Raw genomic sequence first — 14,061 nt, 5'->3', positions numbered from 1 at the left:
CTGTTGTCAATAAGATAGGCTATAGGCCTGCTGTTGTCAATAAGATAGACTATAGGCCTGCTGTTGTCAATAAGATAGACTATAGGTCTGCTGTTGTCAATAAGATAGGCTATAGGCCTGCTGTTGTCAATAAGATAGGCTATAGGCCTGCTGTTGTCAATAAGATAGGTCTGCTGTTGTCAATAAGATAGACTATAGGTCTGCTGTTGTCAATAAGATAGGCTATAGGCCTGCTGTTGTCAATAAGATAGACTATAGGCCTGCTGTTGTCAATAAGATAGGCTATAGGCCTGCTGTTGTCAATAAGATAGGTCTGCTGTTGTCAATAAGATAGACTATAGGCCTGCTGTTGTCAATAAGATAGGCCTGCTGTTGTCAATAAGATAGACTATAGGCCTGCTGTTGTCAATAAGATAGGCCTGCTGTTGTCAATAAGATAGGCTATAGGCCTGCTGTTGTCAATAAGATAGGTCTGCTGTTGTCAATAAGATAGACTATAGGCCTGCTGTTGTCAATAAGATAGACTATAGGCCTGCTGTTGTCAATAAGATAGGCTATAGGCCTGCTGTTGTCAATAAGATAGGCCTGCTGTTGTCAATAAGATAGGCTATAGGCCTGCTGTTGTCAATAAGATAGACTATAGGCCTGCTGTTGTCAATAAGATAGACTATAGGCCTGCTGTTGTCAATAAGATAGGCTATAGGCCTGCTGTTGTCAATAAGATAGGCTATAGGCCTGCTGTTGTCAATAAGATAGGCCTGCTGTTGTCAATAAGATAGACTATAGGCCTGCTGTTGTCAATAAGATAGACTATAGGCCTGCTGTTGTCAATAAGATAGGCCTGCTGTTGTCAATAAGATAGGCTATAGGCCTGCTGTTGTCAATAAGATAGACTATAGGTCTGCTGTTGTCAATAAGATAGGCTATAGGCCTGCTGTTGTCAATAAGATAGACTATAGGCCTGCTGTTGTCAATAAGATAGGCTATAGGCCTGCTGTTGTCAATAAGATAGACTATAGGCCTGCTGTTGTCAATAAGATAGACTATAGGCCTGCTGTTGTCAATAAGATAGGCCTGCTGTTGTCAATAAGATAGACTATAGGCCTGCTGTTGTCAATAAGATAGGCTATAGGCCTGCTGTTGTCAATAAGATAGACTATAGGCCTGCTGTTGTCAATAAGATAGGCCTGCTGTTGTCAATAAGATAGACTATAGGCCTGCTGTTGTCAATAAGATAGGCTATAGGCCTGCTGTTGTCAATAAGATAGGTCTGCTGTTGTCAATAAGATAGACTATAGGCCTGCTGTTGTCAATAAGATAGACTATAGGCCTGCTGTTGTCAATAAGATAGACTATAGGTCTGCTGTTGTCAATAAGATAGGCTATAGGCCTGCTGTTGTCAATAAGATAGGCTATAGGCCTGCTGTTGTCAATAAGATAGGCTATAGGTCTGCTGTTGTCAATAAGATAGACTATAGGCCTGCTGTTGTCAATAAGATAGACTATAGGCCTGCTGTTGTCAATAAGATAGGCTATAGGCCTGCTGTTGTCAATAAGATAGGCTATAGGCCTGCTGTTGTCAATAAGATAGACTATAGGCCTGCTGTTGTCAATAAGATAGACTATAGGCCTGCTGTTGTCAATAAGATAGGCCTGCTGTTGTCAATAAGATAGACTATAGGCCTGCTGTTGTCAATAAGATAGGCTATAGGCCTGCTGTTGTCAATAAGATAGACTATAGGCCTGCTGTTGTCAATAAGATAGACTATAGGTCTGCTGTTGTCAATAAGATAGACTATAGGCCTGCTGTTGTCAATAAGATAGACTATAGGCCTGCTGTTGTCAATAAGATAGGCTATAGGCCTGCTGTTGTCAATAAGATAGGCTATAGGCCTGCTGTTGTCAATAAGATAGGCTATAGGTCTGCTGTTGTCAATAAGATAGACTATAGGCCTGCTGTTGTCAATAAGATAGACTATAGGCCTGCTGTTGTCAATAAGATAGGCTATAGGCCTGCTGTTGTCAATAAGATAGGCTATAGGCCTGCTGTTGTCAATAAGATAGACTATAGGCCTGCTGTTGTCAATAAGATAGACTATAGGCCTGCTGTTGTCAATAAGATAGACTATAGGCCTGCTGTTGTCAATAAGATAGACTATAGGCCTGCTGTTGTCAATAAGATAGACTATAGGCCTGCTGTTGTCAATAAGATAGACTATAGGCCTGCTGTTGTCAATAAGATAGACTATAGGCCTGCTGTTGTCAATAAGATAGACTATAGGCCTGCTGTTGTCAATAAGATAGACTATAGGCCTGCTGTTGTCAATAAGATAGACTATAGGCCTGCTGTTGTCAATAAGATAGACTATAGGCCTGCTGTTGTCAATAAGATAGGCTATAGGCCTGCTGTTGTCAATAAGATAGGCTATAGGCCTGCTGTTGTCAATAAGATAGGCTATAGGCCTGCTGTTGTCAATAAGATAGACTATAGGTCTGCTGTTGTCAATAAGATAGACTATAGGCCTGCTGTTGTCAATAAGATAGACTATAGGCCTGCTGTTGTCAATAAGATAGGCCTGCTGTTGTCAATAAGATAGGCTATAGGCCTGCTGTTGTCAATAAGATAGACTATAGGCCTGCTGTTGTCAATAAGATAGGCTATAGGCCTGCTGTTGTCAATAAGATAGGCTATAGGCCTGCTGTTGTCAATAAGATAGGCTATAGGCCTGCTGTTGTCAATAAGATAGGCTATAGGCCTGCTGTTGTCAATAAGATAGGCTATAGGCCTGCTGTTGTCAATAAGATAGACTATAGGCCTGCTGTTGTCAATAAGATAGGCTATAGGCCTGCTGTTGTCAATAAGATAGACTATAGGCCTGCTGTTGTCAATAAGATAGACTATAGGCCTGCTGTTGTCAATAAGATAGGCCTGCTGTTGTCAATAAGATAGGCCTGCTGTTGTCAATAAGATAGGCTATAGGCCTGCTGTTGTCAATAAGATAGGCTATAGGCCTGCTGTTGTCAATAAGATAGACTATAGGTCTGCTGTTGTCAATAAGATAGACTATAGGCCTGCTGTTGTCAATAAGATAGACTATAGGCCTGCTGTTGTCAATAAGATAGGCTATAGGCCTGCTGTTGTCAATAAGATAGGTCTGCTGTTGTCAATAAGATAGACTATAGGCCTGCTGTTGTCAATAAGATAGACTATAGGCCTGCTGTTGTTTGCTCAATTAAGTTGAGAATGTTGATAACTAAAAGGTAGATGTGTCATTTCATTGTCTTCTCTTTACAGCAGCCATCTGCTTTCCAAACGGGGTTTTTCCTACGATTGAATTTTGAAATACTGCGGTGTGTCTGGCTGGGCCTCTACTTTTCACTGGCAGTCGCAACTCAACAATCATCTATTTGGTATTTGCTGGGCGCGGCGCTTGCCTTTCCTTCGACTGTAGACAATGTGATTTAAAACAATCCACAACTGTTTTTTTTTTTTTTTTTAAGGCTAGGGGAAGCGAATGATGCTCTGGGGCCAAAGCATGCTTAAGTAGCCAATTTGGAATGATTTGATTTATTTCTGTATAGACAGGAGTAGGCTAATTAGGCTATATCATTTTGGCAATAGGGAAAGCTTCCCCGAGCCTTTTTGTCACACTGCCCATGAGCCTATGTCAATCTACTATCCCCCATAGTAGAAAAGATGACCTTTCTATTGGTCAGCTTGTCGAGAAAGAAATAGCCTGTTCCAATCAGACTCTGGGACAGTTGTGGTACGACAGATCCCTAATTCATACAACCAGTTGGCCTCGGCTACATGGAGAAAAAAAACGTTTAAAAAAACAATGAATCTGATGCAACAGATCAGAACGTTTAGCTTAAAATGTTGACGAGGCAGTAGGCTACGCGCGAATGTGCATTTGGCTACCGGACAATCACAGGAAGTTGAAAACCAATAGAACATGAGACATATGAATAGGCTACTGGTTTAAATGGTATGGAAGTCTTCAATGGTATACTGTATGGAAGTCTTCAATGGTATACTGTATGGAAGTCATTATAAAATAATTTCCTCCACGCCGAGTGGCGCAGTGATCTCTAGCTGTGCCACTAGAGATCCTGGTTCGTATCCAGGCTCTGTCGTAGCCGGCCCGTGACCGGGAGACCCATGGGGCGGCGCACAATTGACCGAGCGTCGTCCAGGGTAGGGGAGGGAATGGCCGGCAGGGATGTAGCTCAGTTGGTAGAGCATGGCGTTTGCAACGCCAGGGTTGTGGGTTCGATTCCCACGGGGGGGGGCAGTATGAAAAAAATAAAAAAATTATGTATGCACTCACTAACTGTAAGTCGCTCTGGATAAGAGCGTCTGCTAAATGACGTAAATGTAAATGATATGGTCGGATTTCGCCTAGGCTACTTTGAAGCCAGGTAAAACATGCCTCATTAAATGTAGTAAAACGTTCAGGTTTTAAACAATGAAGTAGCTATATGTTTTCAAAATGCATACTGCCTCCAGATCATTGCAAAGTGGTGTGTGACGCGCCGATGACGCCAGCCTTCCATTGCCTACGCATTTGAATGGCGAATGGGAAGCAAGCTTTAATTACCAGTTGCAAAATAGTAGTTTTATTTTTAAATAGTGGTCAAAACATTTTTTTTTTTTTTACACGATTGCATTAGTAAATGTAAATGTAGAATTGTTGCCAATGATTGGGCTTATAAAAGCGCTGTCTGAGATGTTCGGCTCCAAAGCTCTGCATGCTGTGTGATAAATATGATACATAAGGAATATACACATGTGCCAATTTAATTCCACTAAATTATGCAAATTAACCCATAGAACGATAAGCATGACTGGTCAAATGTATTTCCATCAACTGGTATTTCCATCACTGAATAGGCTAAAATGATGATTTCACAATGGGATTTTATTATTTTTTTTCCTGGACAATTGGCACTGCTTTTCAATGTTTTTAATGGCCTGCTATTACCGGCAAACGGCAACCCTGCCCTAGCTTTCTGTATCCTGGCTTTATTTATGGGAGTCACCACTATCAGTATGGAGGACTAAAAGTGCCACAATTAAATAAATAAATACACCATTAAATAATTACTTAAATGTGTCATTAATTAATTCAAATTAGAATTAAATACATAAATGTGTAATTAAATGTATCATTAATTAATTCAAATACCGATTCATTTTATGTAAAATACATATATAATTATTTCACTATTTACATTTACATTTCATGATCCTGCATTGCAGTGATTCATGAATTACTTAAAACTGTCAAACTGACCCATCAAAGTCAGTGGGCGGGGCTAACGCGAATCTAGTCTGATCCATTGCTTTGGTCTGAAGTAGAGTAGGCCAACCTGGATAGAGACAATGGAGGATCTCCGTGAACTTTCCAGGGAGTTGGTTAGAGACATTTTAAACTTAGCAGAGGATGTAGAAGCAGGACCTGCTGACATTATCCGGAATTGATTTGTCTTGGCTTGATGCAGAGGGTAACCAATCAGGCGTTAGGTTCCGCCTACCAACTTTTGATGGGTCAGTTTGACAGTTTTAAGTAATTCAGGAAGCACTCCAACGCAGGACCATGAAATGTAAATGTAAATAGTGAAATTATTATATATGTATTTTACATAAAATGAATCGGTATTTGAATTAATTAATGACACATTTAATAACACATTTATGTATTTAATTCTAATTTTAATTAATTAATGACACATTTAAGTAATTATTTAATGGTGTATTTATTTATTTAATTGTGGCACTTTTAGTCCTCCATATATCAGCTTCCTGAAGGCTGTAAAATATATGTTTCCTCTTGAGCTGAAGCAAATGATTTGCCAGGTTGCGTGGCAGTTTTGACTCCATTTTGCCAGTGATTTACAAGACGCGCTCCACTTCCATGCAAATGATTCACCATCCTCTTACACACACACGCCCCACTGTGCACGCTTGGCGCGCGTTCACACGGTCATCAGTCAGAGAGAGAGAGAGAGAAGGGAGTGTCTGACTTTATGCTAGACAACAAAAACATATTTGAAAACAGGTTTTTATCCCCCTGCTCTGGTTCTCTTTGTTCAGGGCTGAGCATGTTTATACGGTATAACGTTTCATTTGAGCTGATTCTCCAAAGACTGCGGAAATGGGGATTGGAGAAAGAGAGACAGCTTTTGGCGGTGAATACTAGAATACCTACTGGACAACAGCAACATATACAATGAGCATAGTTCCCTATGCATTCATGTCATGACATCCAAGAGATAAACCTATTGATAAGAACTCACCAAGTAGAGAACTTGAATCGCGCTGCAACTTTTGCTAGAGGGAGAGGAGAGTGAGAGCGAGCAGCGGAGAACTCCGTGGTGAAGTTTGGCAACTCTACCGAACCGAAGCATGGTTGGAAACGCGATTAAACAGAACCGGTCAAGTTTACACGGAACTGTAATAATAAAAAAAAACTTCCACCGCTTGTTGAATATACTGAACTACGTGGGCGCAGCTCTCCCTCACGTGTCAAATCAGCTCTCTCATTGGTAGAATGTTTACTGTGGACCGTGACGCAGTTGGGTTATCAGGGATAGGGGTCTGATCAGGATGGTGATCTTGTGCTTCCAAAGATAGGAGATGGGTTATATAGATTTCCAATTTTCACACCTCAAATAAGACTTTATTTTCTGATCTTGCTGATAAGCTTACTGAGCTGCAAAACAAGTATACAAATGCATGGCTTATAATAGCTGGAGACTTTTAATGAAACCACCTGAAAACTCTTTAAACTCTTTTTAAAATAGCTCAGAGATTTCAGAATTTGTCAAGGACTCCAGCCACCCCAAGTCATAGACTGTTCTCTCTGCTACCGTACGTCAAGCGGTACCGGAGCGCGAAGTCTAGGTCCAAGGGATGTAGCTCAGTTGGTAGAGCATGGCGTTTGCAACGCCAGGGTTGTGGGTTCGATTCCCACGGGGGGCAGTATGAAAATAAAAAAATAATGTATGCATTCACTAACTGTAAGTCGCTCTGGATAAGAGTGTCTGCTAAATGACTTAAATGTAAAAGGCTTCTTAACAGCTTCTACCCCCATGCCATAAAACTCCTGAACAGCTAATCATGGCTACCCGGACTATTTGCACTGCCCCTCCACCCCATCTTTTTACGCTGCTGCTACTCTGTTAATTATTTATGCATAGTCACTTTAACTCTACCCACATGTACATATTACCTCAACTACCTCAACTAGCCGGTGCCCCCGCACATTGACTCTGTACCGGTACCCCCCTGTATATATAGCCTCCCTACTGTTATTTCCCATTGACTCTGCACCGGTACCCCCCTGTATATAGCCTCCCTACTGTTATTAAACATTGACTCTGCACCGGTACCCCCTGTATATAGCCTCCCTACTGTTATTACACATTGACTCTGTACCGGTACCCCCTGTATATAGCCTCCCTACTGTTATTACACATTGACTCTGTACTGGTACCCCCTGTATATAGCCTCCCTACTGTTATTTCACATTGACTCTGTACTGGTACCCCCTGTATATATAGCCTCCCTACTGTTATTTCCCATTGACTCTGTACCGGTGCCCCCCTGTATATATAGCCTCCCTACTGTTATTTCCCATTGACTCTGTACCGGTACCCCCCTGTATATATAGCCTCCCTACTGTTATTTCACATTGACTCTGCACCGGTACCCCCCTGTATATATAGCCTCCCTACTGTTATTTTATTTTACTTCTGCTCTTTTTTTCCTCAACACTTTTTTGTTGTTGTTGTTTTATTTTACTTTTTTTATAAAAAAAAAAAAATGCACTGTTGGTTAAGGGCTTTAGGTAAGCATTTCACTGTAAGGCATTAATAACATTTGATTTGATTTTTAAACTGACAGTGGTTGACACATGGGGTTTCTTTAATATGAACTGACAGTGGTTGATACTTGGCCAACAGTGTCAGTGAATGGTCTATAGTAGGTCTATACAGAGTGAACATTAGAATGCAATAATTTAGTCTATCAGAATAAAACCAAAAACACAGTGAAGGCTAGAGGGCAACTCACCCCTTCACACCCTTCACATCCCTCCCCAGTCCTTGGAGCCCTAGCCACAGGGACACACCCTTCACATCCCTCCCCAGTCCTTGGAGCCCTAGCCACAGGGACACACCCTTCACATCCCTCCCCAGTCCTTGGAGCCCTAGCCACAGGGACACACCCTTCACATCCCTCCCCAGTCCTTGGAGCCCTAGCCACAGGGACACACCCTTCACATCCCTCCCCAGTCCTTGGAGCCCTAGCCACAGGGACACACCCTTCACATCCCTCCCCAGCCTCACACCCCTAGCCACAGGGACACACCCTTCACATCCCTCCCCAGTCCAGGACCCTTCACCCCTCCCAGCCACAGGGACACACCCTTCACACCCCTCCCCAGCCACAGGGACACACCCTTCACATCCCTCCCCAGTCCTTGGAGCCCTAGCCACAGGGACACACCCTTCACATCCCTCCCCAGCCACAGGGACACACCCTCATCCCTCCCCAGCCACAGGGACACACCCTTCACACCCCTCCCCAGCCACAGGGACACACCCTTCACATCCCTCCCCAGCCACAGGGACACACCCTTCACATCCCCTCCCCAGCCACAGGGACACACCCTTCACATCCCTCCCCAGCCACAGGGACACACCCTTCACACCTCCCCAGCCTGGCCCAGCCACAGGGACACACCCTTACATCCCTCCCCAGCACCCACAGGGACACACCCTTCACATCCCCTCCCCCAGCCACAGGGACACACCCTTCACATCCCTCCCCCAGCCACAGGGACACACCCTTCACACCCCCTCCCCAGCCACAGGGACACACCCTTCACACCCCTCCCCAGCCACAGGGACACACCCTTCACACCCCTCCCCAGCCACAGGGACACACCCTTCACATCCCCTCCCCCAGCCACAGGGACACACCCTTCACATCCCTCCCCAGCCACAGGGACACACCCTTCACATCCCCTCCCCCAGCCACAGGGACACACCCTTCACACCCCCTCCCCAGCCACAGGGACACACCCTTCACATCCCTCCCCAGCCACAGGGACACACCCTTCACATCCCTCCCCAGCCACAGGGACACACCCTTCACACCCCTCCCCAGCCACAGGGACACACCCTTCACACCCCTCCCCAGCCACAGGGACACACCCTTCACACCCCTCCCCAGCCACAGGGACACACCCTTCACATCCCTCCCTAGCCACAGGGACACACCCTTCCTCTGGCCTTCCGAATCACTAGCCCCCCATAGCCCTCTGTCTTGCCCTGAACAAGGGGTGATGGGGATAGAACCAGACAGACAGACCCCTCCAGGACTGATCAGAGCCCAGCTAGCACATTTGTTTCCTTGGAAGTTGTGGGAATGTACGTTTTTGGTTTCCCCATTGCTTCTGGGAACGAAGCCATACGTTTCCTGGCTGATAAAAACGGAACGTTTTTTTAAACATTCTGAGAATGGGATGTGAAAATGTTACTTATTCTGTGAACGTTAATTTTTTAGGTTGCAGGGAGGTTCTGAGAACGTTTTACTATGGTTCCCTGAAAGTTTTCCTGGGAGGTTTTATTAACATTTTGAGAACGGAAATTATAGGTTATTTGACTAAATTAAATAACGTTCTGAGAACATGTTTCAATAAGAATTTTTATAACACTGCTAAGTTAGGTTAACTGTTTTGAACATTCTTTGAACGTTACTAATGCTTTCTTGTGTTTTTTATGGAACGGTTTCTTAACGTTCTGAGAACATGACGTTAAATAGAACCATGAGGAAACCTGCAGAAAACTTTATGCTGAAGTACTGATATTCCCACAGAAGAACGTTGTTTCTTAACGTTCTCTGAATAATTTGAGAACACTTTAAATAGAACCATGAGGAAACTTGTAGGAAGCGTTACGCTGAAGTACTGAAATTCCCGCCTACAGTGGCTTGCGAAAGTATTCACCCCCCTTGGCATTTTTCCTATTTTGTTGCCTTACAACCTGGAATTAAAATTGATTTTTTGGGGGTTTGTATCATTTAATTTACACAACATGCCTAACATTTTGAAGATGCAACATTCTTTTTTTTTGTGAAACAAACAAGAAATGAGACAAAAAAAAGAAAACTTGTGCGTACATAACTATTCACCCCCCCCCAAAGTCAATACTTTGTAGAGCCACCTTTTGCAGCAATTACAGCTGCAAGTCTCTTGGGGTATGTCTCTATAAGCTTGGCACATTGAGACACTGGGATTTTTGCCCATTCTTCAAGGCAAAACTGCTCCAGCTCCTTCAAGTTGGATGGGTTCCGCTGGTGTACAGCAATCTTTAAGTCATACCACAGATTCTCAATTGGATTGAGGTCTGGGCTTTGACTAGGCCATTCCAAGACATTTAAATGTTTCCCCTTAAACCACTCAAGTGTTGCTTTAGCAGTATGCTTAGGGTCATTGTCCTGCTGGAAGGTGAACCTCCGTCCCAGTCTCAAATCTCTGGAAGACTGAAACAGGTTTCCCTCAAGAATTTCCTTGTATTTAGCGCCATCCATCATTCCTTCAATTCTGACCAGTTTCCCAGTCCCTGCCGATGGAAAAACATCCCCACAGCATGATGCTGCCACCACCATGCTTCACTGTGGGGATGGTGTTCTCGGGGTGATGAGAGGTGTTGGGTTTGCGCCAGACATAGCGTTTTCCTTGATGGCTCAATTTTAGTCTCATCTGTCCAGAGTACCTTCTTCCATATGTTTGGGGAGTCTCCCACATGCCTTTTGGCGAACACCAAACGTGTTTGCTTATTATTTTCTTTAAGCAATGGCTTTTTTCTGGCCATTCTTCCGTAAAGCCCAGCTCTGTGGAGTGTACGGCTTAAAGTGGTCCTATGGACAGATACTCCAATATCCGCTGTGGAGCTTTGCAGCTCCTTCAGGGTTATCTTTGGTCTCTTTGTTGCCTCTCTGATTAATGCCCTCCTTGCCTGGTCCGTGGGTTTTGGTGGGCGGCCCTCTCTTGGCAGGTTTGTTGTGGTGCCATATTCTTTCCATTTTTTAATAATGGATTTAATGGTGCTCCGTGGGACGTTCAAAGTTTCAGATATTTTTTATAACCCAACCCTGATCTGTACTTCTCCACAACTTTGTCCCTGACCTGTTTGGAGAGCTCCTTGGTCTTCATGGAGCCGCGGTCTTCATGGTGCCGCTTGCTTGGTGGTGCCGCTTGCTTGGTGGTGCCCCTTGCTTAGTGGTTTTGCAGACTCTGGGGCCTTTCAGAACAGGTGTATATATACTGAGATCGTGTGACAGATCATGTGACACTTAGTTTGCACACAGGTGAACTTTATTTAACTAATTATGTGACATCTGAAGGTAATTGGTTGCACCAAATCTTATTTAGGGGCGTCATAGCAAAGGGGGTGAATACATATGCACGCACCACTTTTCCGTTATTTATTTTATATAATTTTTTGAAAAAACGCCAAGGGGGATGAATACTTTTGCAAGGCACTGTAAGAAGAATATGGTTCTCATAATGTGATGTGCTACCTGGGTATCCTGCACCATTCCCAGAATGTTATGGGAAGGATGTATGCAAAATAACAATAGGACAACCACGCTCTCACCAAGCTCTAAGAAATATATAGTTCTGAGAACGTTATGTGCTAGCTGGGGGGACTGGATAGAGGGAGGGAGGGGATGGAGGAGGCTGAGGCAGGGGTGAGAGAGGGAAGAGATGGGGGATTGGGACAAGAGGATGGGATGGAGATCAGATGAAGCAAATGAGACAAGGAAACAAGGAAAGGAAACCACTTAATTTCAGCCCAACGCACATCCTTTACTCGTCTAACGTCCTTGATGAACAGTGAACATGGCTTAGTTCATAATGATCTCAGCTGCGAAAGGAAAGGAGGACAGAGCGGTGCTTTTGAACGATATTGGAACGCAGCAACTGTCAATCAAATGAAGCCTAGTGGTTCATTTGGGAGGGAGAGGTGTGGTGAAGAGTCTCATCCCAGTGGTTATGATAAGGATGATTTTGGCCCAGTGGGAGTGAGATTCTTGAAGAAAGTGGATCCTTGCCTTTTGGCTGATCCATATGTGGTATCAGGTGGAGAAGAATTTGGTACTGTTGAATCTGTGAAGGTAACCACAAGTGGACTTGTGATGTTTGTTTTGTTCCGCCCAGAGGGAGTGGGCGCTCGGGTCAAGATCTGTATCTTGCTCTGCTCTTAGGAACAGAGCACTGTTGAAAGGAGTGATTTTTGGGGTAGCGTTATTTGTGGAGGAGGATTAATTGAAGTTGAAGATTCGAAGTGTTTGTGACGCCTGCCGTTTGTCGTGACGCAGACCCAGTGGTGAAACAGAGGAGACACTGTCTGTCCTTTTGAGTTTTGACTCAGAGTCTTTACCTGACAAAGTCAAGTTAGGATATATCAGTTATTCTGTACAAGCTTTTGTGCTGAACCCATTACGGTGTTTCAGGTGCCAAGTGTATGGTCATGTTGCAGCAGTGTGTAGGAGGGAGATTCCAAGACGTGGGAAGTGTGCAGGAGGACATGGGACAGAGGAATGTGTCGTTTCGGTGGAAAAAGTTGTGTGTGTCAACTCTAGGGGTGCACATGTTGCTGGGGTTCGGAGGTGTCCGGAGAGAGAGAGGCAGGTTGAGGTGGCCAGTGAGAGAGAGGTAGGTTGAGGTGGCCAGTGAGAGAGAGGTAGGTTGAGGTGGCCGGTGAGAGAGAGGCAGGTTGAGGTGGCCGGTGAGAGAGAGGCAGGTTGAGGTGGCCGGTGAGAGAGAGGCAGGTTGAGGTGGCCGGTGAGAGAGAGGCAGGTTGAGGTGGCCGGTGAGAGAGAGGTAGGTTGAGGTGGCCAGAGAGAGAGGCAGGTTGAGGTGGCCGGTGAGAGAGAGGCAGGTTGAGGTGGCCGGTGAGAGAGAGGCAGGTTGAGGTGGCCAGAGAGAGAGAGGCAGGTTGAGGTGGCCAGAGAGAGAGAGGTAGGTTGAGGTGGCCGGTGAGAGAGAGGCAGGTTGAGGTGGCCGGTGAGAGAGAGGCAGGTTGAGGTGGCCGGTGAGAGAGAGGCAGGTTGAGGTGGCCAGAGAGAGAGAGGCAGGTTGAGGTGGCCAGAGAGAGGGAGGCAGGTTGAGGTGGCCGGTGAGAGAGAGGCAGGTTGAGGTGGCCAGAGAGAGAGAGGCAGGTTGAGGTGGCCGGTGAGAGAGAGGTAGGTTGAGGTGGCCGGTGAGAGAGAGGTAGGTTGAGGTGGCCAGAGAGAGAGGTAGGTTGAGGTGGCCGGTGAGAGAGAGGTAGGTTGAGGTGGCCAGAGAGAGAGAGGCAGGTTGAGGTGGCCGGTGAGAGAGAGGCAGGTTGAGGTGGCCAGAGAGAAAGAGGCAGGTTGAGGTGGCCGGTGAGAGAGAGGCAGGTTGAGGTGGCCAGAGAGAGAGAGGCAGGTTGAGGTGGCCGGTGAGAGAGAGGTAGGTTGAGGTGGCCAGAGAGAGAGAGGCAGGTTGAGGTGGCCAGAGTCCGAGTAGTGCAGATGATGTCATATGCTGAGGCAGTGAAGAGAGTAGAGGAGGATGGGTCAAGGGTCAAGGGTCAAGGATTCTGAGAGGATCCCTGTGAATAGTAGATCTGTGTCAGAACAGAGGGATCGAACAATGAGTGCTGTGTGCTTCAGTAAGGTTGGCTTCTTAGCGTTCATAGCAATGGTTATCAACTGTACCGCAGAGATGGAACGTAAATCCCAGAAAATAGATGTTGTGGTGGCAGCTGCAGAGAAGTACTTGGGGGTACGAGATTTAACTGCAGAAGAGTTACAGGGTGTGTTGAGGGGTGGTGTCCCGTCCTCCCAGGCTGCCAGCCTGGTGTAGGATCAGATAAGTAGTGGAATATAGGTTTTAATGAGTGTAGGGTTAGATAGGGCCAAGTAGTGGAATAGAGGTTTTAATGAGTGTAGGGTTAGATAGGGCCAAGTAGTGGAATATAGGTTTTAATGAGTGTAGGGTTAGATAGGGCCAAGTAGTG

The 14,061-nt window shown here is 45.2% G+C and overlaps 1 protein-coding gene across 1 annotated transcript in view; it reads right to left on the bottom strand.

Moving 5' to 3' along the window:
• The window catches only part of LOC121554538 (calcium uniporter protein, mitochondrial), a 38,353-nt gene extending 31,821 nt beyond the window's left edge, over positions 1–6,532 (bottom strand). Inside the window, exon 1 of the mRNA XM_045211892.1 lies at positions 6,301–6,532. Coding sequence (XP_045067827.1) covers positions 6,301–6,411 — 111 coding nt within the window. The 5' untranslated portion in view covers positions 6,412–6,532. The remainder of the gene's footprint in view (positions 1–6,300) is intronic.
• Positions 6,533–14,061: the final 7,529 nt, after the last annotated feature.

The sequence above is a fragment of the Coregonus clupeaformis genome, chromosome 39 (assembly GCF_020615455.1).
Source record: "Coregonus clupeaformis isolate EN_2021a chromosome 39, ASM2061545v1, whole genome shotgun sequence".
Classification (NCBI taxonomy): domain Eukaryota; kingdom Metazoa; phylum Chordata; class Actinopteri; order Salmoniformes; family Salmonidae; genus Coregonus; species Coregonus clupeaformis.
Note: the sequence above shows the minus strand (reverse complement) of the source record. Positions and strands in the feature narration are given on the sequence as shown.